The sequence below is a fragment of the Drosophila tropicalis genome, unplaced genomic scaffold (assembly GCF_018151085.1).
Source record: "Drosophila tropicalis isolate 14030-0801.00 unplaced genomic scaffold, ASM1815108v1 contig_158, whole genome shotgun sequence".
NCBI classification, from domain to species: Eukaryota; Metazoa; Arthropoda; class Insecta; order Diptera; family Drosophilidae; genus Drosophila; species Drosophila tropicalis.
In genome coordinates, this window is record NW_027172602.1 from 4722394 (window position 1) to 4728641 (window position 6248).

Below are 6248 nucleotides of genomic sequence, written 5' to 3' on the forward strand. Positions count from 1 at the left end.
CAGTGTGGCATGAAATGGCACTCTGGAACTGGGACTTGGTTGACTGCCGCCTGGCCAAATGTTGCACACGTCGCCATCGCCGACGCCATCCCCAGTGTTGGTCTTAGTCGACGTCGAGACCAGAATTGTTGATTTTGTAATTGTAGCTTGTTGCATTTGTTATTGCGGCTCTGTTACTTCAATACCTACAAAGAAACGAGTATATACATATATATACATATATATTTTTTTTTTTTTTGTTTATTCCCCTCACCATTGCGGTTTCTATTTCTGCTCGTCTTACCTCACAAATAACGTTTTTATAATCTGGCTATGTTAGACATTTTTAAAACCATGAAAATCCAAAGCATATAGAAAAGACTGCTTTAGACTATAAAACTCTTATAAATTGAAAACATTTGTTGCTAAAGTATTCCCTTTACATAGAGGGTATTCCATACTTCGTTACCAAACCATTTACGCATGGCTTTTTCTTATTGCAGCAGTTGCAAGTTGAGCAAGGAAACCAAAAAGCATTGAGGGTAAAAGAAATAAAAAATAAGTAAATAAAAAGGCATGCAACAGCTCCCGATGTCGACTATATCTTGGATCATGATCATTTGATTGTCACAATATGAGTCACAGAGGCATTTAATATGAAAATATGAATCACAGTTGCCTAGAAGTGATATTAGTTGGTTGACTTCCGCTTAAATGGAGTTTGATTTAGAATGTAAGGCCATCTTACCGCTCTGTGAGCTTATGATCACTCAGTTCCCAAGTAAAAGCCAAGTTAAGCCTTTCTATTTGCATTTTTAAGTTTGCAACTAAATTATGCAATGTGAAAATATATACAAACACATACATAGATATGTAGTGAGATATTTTGTTAAGTAAGATGCTTTTAAAGTCTACCAACGAGTCTTAGAAAATATAGAAAAAATTGCAAGTAAATATGTAAAAACTTGAAAGAATTCATAAAATGCAGTCTTGTTTATGTCTATTCTGAAATTCGCTTCAATATTTTAAATTCGCTTCGATATTTGAAGTTTCCCGCTCTATAGAGCTTTCGCACTGTGCTGCCCCTGGTGTTTGTTTTTCGCTTTCTTTCCGCCATCTGTTTTTTTTTTTTTTTTTTGTTTGTGAAAGCTTTTGGTCGCACAGTTGTTTGCAATGACAATATAGAAAAAGATTTTGAGCATAGATAGTCAAAGAAACAATGTGTCCATAGGGACATAGCACATATAACTCGATTTGACTGGCGATATATGCTTAAATATGAAGATAAAGCTCTTTCCATTGGCATATCGTTCAACTATATTGGGAGTTATCATCTTGGGTATTTGCCTTGTTAGTGAAAGAATGACCCAAACCTTAATTAAAAGTGTCCTCTAAAAATATCTCTTTGATCAATCCTTCTCATGGCAGTTATAGTAGTACAAAAACGTGTCCTATATACCGGAAAAGAAAGAAAGCCATGATCCCTTAATACAGACCGCAACCGCAACCGTCTGAGGTGACCATTAGCAAAAGGACAGTATAGTTGCAGTATAGTTGGTTGATATTAATCCAATTTGCTAGCATTTGTGGCTTGATCAAGTGTTTATGAGTCTTCTTATTTCTAGTCTAATCAGAGCTCTTGCCCCTCCACTTGAACCTAAACTGAATAAGCCCTCAAGTCAATAGTTGTTTCTCCCTTTGCCTACATAACCAGTTTCATATTACCGGTCAAAGGGTTCTAGCTTAATAGGTACTTGATGTCCCACCCAGAAATAATTTTATTTTTACATATCCCTTCCTCTCTCTAAACCTAATAAATCACTTCTTTAGTCTTTAATTTTTTTTCATTTTTGTTTTGCTATCATTTGCCAAGAAGTCAAAACCCGTTTTTGATAGCAGAGTGTACACAGACAGGAATAGAGAGAGAGAGAGACATTGTGTGTGCGTGTGTGTGTCCACAAATTGCACCTTATGGGGGGGAACTACCGAGCTAACCTCTCCACCACCCACAACCTAACCACAAGGCAACTCAAAGCGATCAATTTAAAATGCAAGCGTTGAGGCTATTATAAATGAGCCTTAATAGAATTCTGTGGAAAAGTCGCCGGCAAACAAGATGACAAAAGTTTATACACTGCTGGTGGGTGTGTTTAGATATATATACTTGATCTGATACATACATAATCCATTTACTATATAAAGGTATATATATCTATTAAGTTGTTGGGGCTTTTTGTTTTTTTCTTTCCCCCTTTTTTTTTGTCTGTGACTTGAAGCCCGATCGAGTTTAATGAAACTGTTTATTATTCTCTATACGTGTGCCATAAATTTATGTATATATACATCTATATCTTCTATATAAATATTTTTTTGAATATATATTCTGACACATCAGCAGATTTAGCATGCTTTATCTTTGGTAGTGCATTGATTTGAAAGCATTATTATCAGCTAATTAAAATAAGGTCATTTTGAGGAAATTCCCCTAGCTAATCATTTGGGGGATTTCACTTAAAATCGAGGGTTCGGATAACATATATAGATTTCAAAGTCGCTGTTTCTATACTCTTGCCTAATTACGTAATGTTTCAAGTCTAATTAATGCTAAAAGAAAAGTCTCACTTGAAACTATTCCTGGAAACAGAACAAATTGCTGTCTCTCGAAATCCATATAATCTTGTTGATAATAAGTAGAGTAAAAAAATATATATGAATTTCTGAGAATCTTATCATTAGAGAGCATTATCTCCAAGTCAGGTGGGTTTCTATATACATATACTTAATACTGGGTGATCGATTGATTTAAAATTTTGAACAAAATTCAAATAGGATTATATAAAAGATAAAAAAGGAATAGAAAATCCTCTATATCTAAATGTTTTAACATTCTATATAATATGATCGTCCGAAAACTGAATACTTTCGGATTATATATATATACATATTGAACCACAGACAATGTTGCATTAACTGCTGATTGTGTTTTCTGCTAATCGGCTGTTAATGACAACTGATCTGAAAGGTTAAATATATATTGACCATATATAAATATATACATCATGGCTTATTGATGATCCCTTTTTTGGCTTGATCGTTCGATTCGATCACTAAGCCCAAGCTCAAGAGTAGAGCATTTCGAGACTGAGTCTCGCCTACTACAAACATATAAACATACATACATACATATGTAGTTATAGATTTCTAGAACCAGTCGAAAGTCTTCTCTTTTTGCTCAGTTCTTTCTCTCGTCTCGCCTGTTGTGTTTTTGTTTTCGTTTTTGCTGCTGTCGCTTAATTGAAAGATCGACCTGACAATCAAAACAACAGCAAAAGCAGAAAAAAAAAAAAAACAAAAGTAAACGAAAAAAAAAAAAAATAGAAGGGAATCCGGGGAAGAAATAAAAAAAAAATGAGAATATATGAGAGATGGGTATAAAAACGCCGGCCGGCATTGGGGAGAGTCACAGTTGAGCAGCTACAACTATGGCGATGCATTCGTGGATAATGGCAGCAATTGCCCTGCTGGTGGTGCTGGTGGTGCAGTCTAGCCAGGCGGAGGAACCCATTTGTAAGATGGATTACAAGGATTAAAGCCTATAGACAAGACATCTACATATGTATATGGAACGAATGTATTCTTTTCTAGATCGACTGTGTGTGCCTCAAATCTATTTCAAGGAATGCCAACAACTGTTGGCCGATCCCTCGGAGGCTGGCATACGTATGGAGTGTGTGGCTGGACGGGATCGTGTCGATTGTCTGGAGATGATTGAGCAGCGCAAGGCCGATGTATTGGCCACTGAGCCCGAGGATATGTATATGGCCTATCATCGTAAGAATGAGGACTATCGTGTGATTTCTGAAATTCGCACTCAACAGGATAAGAATGGTAAGAGAGATAGACAGAGAGAGAGAGAGAGGGAGTCAAGGAGAAAATAGTGCAAGGAGACACCAATAATATTATCTTTTAGCCGAATTCCGTTATGAGGGCATCATTATGGTTAAGAAGGACTCACCCATACACAATTTGCAACAGTTGCGCGGTGCCAAATCCTGTCATACCGGCTTCGGTCGCAATGTTGGCTACAAAATTCCCATTACCAAACTGAAGAACACCCATGTCCTTAAGGTCTCAGCTGATCCTCAAATATCGGCCACGGAACGTGAATTGAAATCCCTTTCGGAATTCTTTTCGCAATCCTGCCTTGTGGGCAACTATTCGGCTCATCCCGAAACGGATCGTTTGCTGAAGAAGAAATACTCAAATCTGTGTGCTCTGTGCGAGAAGCCATCGCAATGCAATTACCCGGACAAGTTTAGTGGCTATGATGGTGCAATTAGATGTCTAGATAAGGGTCAGGGTGAAGTGGCCTTCACCAAGGTGCAGTTCATTAAGAAGTATTTCGCTTTGCCCGGTTCCAGTTCACCCGAAACACCTGCCGAGGGCAATCCCGATAACTTTGAGTATCTCTGTGAGGATGGCACTCGTCGGCCCATAACCGGACCCGCCTGCTCCTGGGCCCAGCGCCCTTGGAGCGGTTACATTTCAAACGAGCAGGCCGTCCACAATAATGAACAGCTCCATCAGCTGCAGAATCGTTTGGAGCGTTTCTTTGAGAATGGCTTGCATGCCCAGAATCATGAGGCAGCCGCCCATTTGCTCATTCAACCAAATGCTGTGTATCACAGCAAAAAGGAGGCCATCGATCCAAAAGTTTATCTAGAGCGTGCTGGCTACAAGGATGTGATAGAGCGTGATGGCAGTGCCATACGCAAGTTGCGTTTGTGTGTGCAGAACGATGAAGAGTTTGCCAAATGTCAGGCCCTCCATCAGGCCGCCTATGCCCGCGATGCCCGTCCCGAGCTCGAGTGCGTCCAGTCCACCGACTGCATTGAGGCCTTGAAGGCCAAAAACGCTGATTTAGTTATCGTGCCAGCCAAGGGTTATGCCGATGCACGTGAGAATAAACTTGTGCCCCTCGTCTATGAGCAACTGGATGAGCAGGATGTTTATGTAGCTGTCGCCCCACCATCTCTCAATCGTGAAGCTCTACAAAAAGCCCCAATGTAAGTGGCCAAAAACGATCACAAAATGTTGCCAGACATTGATTGGTTTCCATTCCCACAGCAATTACGATGCGAATAACGAACGTTCCCGTCTGTCGGCTGCTCTGCTGAACAAAAGACGTGGCTTAGATTGGTGTAAGAATGTGGCCAGTACCGAACAACAACTACTTGTTGTTCCAGCCAAGGATTTGGAACAGCATAAGGACTGGCAATTGGTGTGCCCCACCCTGGAGCGTCGTCCCGTCACCGATTATCGTACGTGCAATGTTGAGGTTCAGCTGCCACGCGCCATTTTCGTTCAGTCTGATACCACGCCCGTGGAGCATGACACTGTCAAGCACTTGTTCTCACTGATTTCGGATAAATTTGGCGCCAGAGGCAAATTGGTCGATGTTTTCGCCCTCTTTGGCGATTACCACAAGGATGCCAAGAATGTTTTATTCAATGTAAGTCCCCCCACCCATTCCCCACGATGATATCGTCGTTGCTCAACTGCATAACTTCTATTTCTAGGACAATGGCATTCAGCTAGTTACTCAATTGAGGGGCGATTATCAGAACGAAGAGATCTACAGTGAGCTCCAATGTGATGGCAATAAAATTGCCAAACAGTAAACATTTTCGTTGATTTTTAAGCATTCAAGTCAATTAAACGTTTTTAAAAATGCTAAAATATTTGATGTCTATTTAATTAATTAACTAAACTAAGACCTTAAGCCGTCTATAGTTTATAAAGGTCTATTTGTGCCACAGTTCCATTAATAGTCTATGGAACCATGACTTGAATCTGACCAAAAAAATGTCCTGATTGCCGCTGAAATAACCAGTATTTGCTATATCGGTATATCGGAATGCTATACCTTTTCCTGATGATAGTTTTTTAATAGTTTCAAGTGCAACAATAATTTGCATTTTTTCTGTGAAATAGTAAATGAATTGCAAGATTCGAGGACAAGGAATGAAAAAAGTTTTTCTAAACTATTATTCGATTTTCTGTTAATACTCTTACAATTCTTCAATAAGTACTATGCTTTATAAAATTTTAATTTTATTACGCCCTAAGAGTATGCTACATAAAACGTTTACTTAATCCAGCTACAAATCCAAAAAAAAGAGGAATGTGTTAAGAACTTGATCTCTTTAAAGAGGAAGTTAAAGTCCTTGCTCAGCCACGTCAATTCCTATCACTAAGACGTTTCAAAG

The 6248-nt window shown here is 39.0% G+C and overlaps 1 protein-coding gene across 1 annotated transcript; it reads left to right on the plus strand.

Annotated features, from left to right (window-relative positions):
• Positions 1 to 3387: 3387 nt before the first annotated feature.
• Positions 3388 to 5718, plus strand: Tsf1 (Transferrin 1). Its single transcript, XM_068302769.1, has 5 exons — positions 3388 to 3546; positions 3625 to 3867; positions 3950 to 5045; positions 5107 to 5491; positions 5559 to 5718. Exons 1-5 carry the CDS (start codon positions 3462 to 3464, stop codon positions 5658 to 5660), a joined length of 1911 nt encoding a protein of 636 aa, XP_068158870.1. The 5' UTR covers positions 3388 to 3461; the 3' UTR covers positions 5661 to 5718.
• Positions 5719 to 6248: the final 530 nt, after the last annotated feature.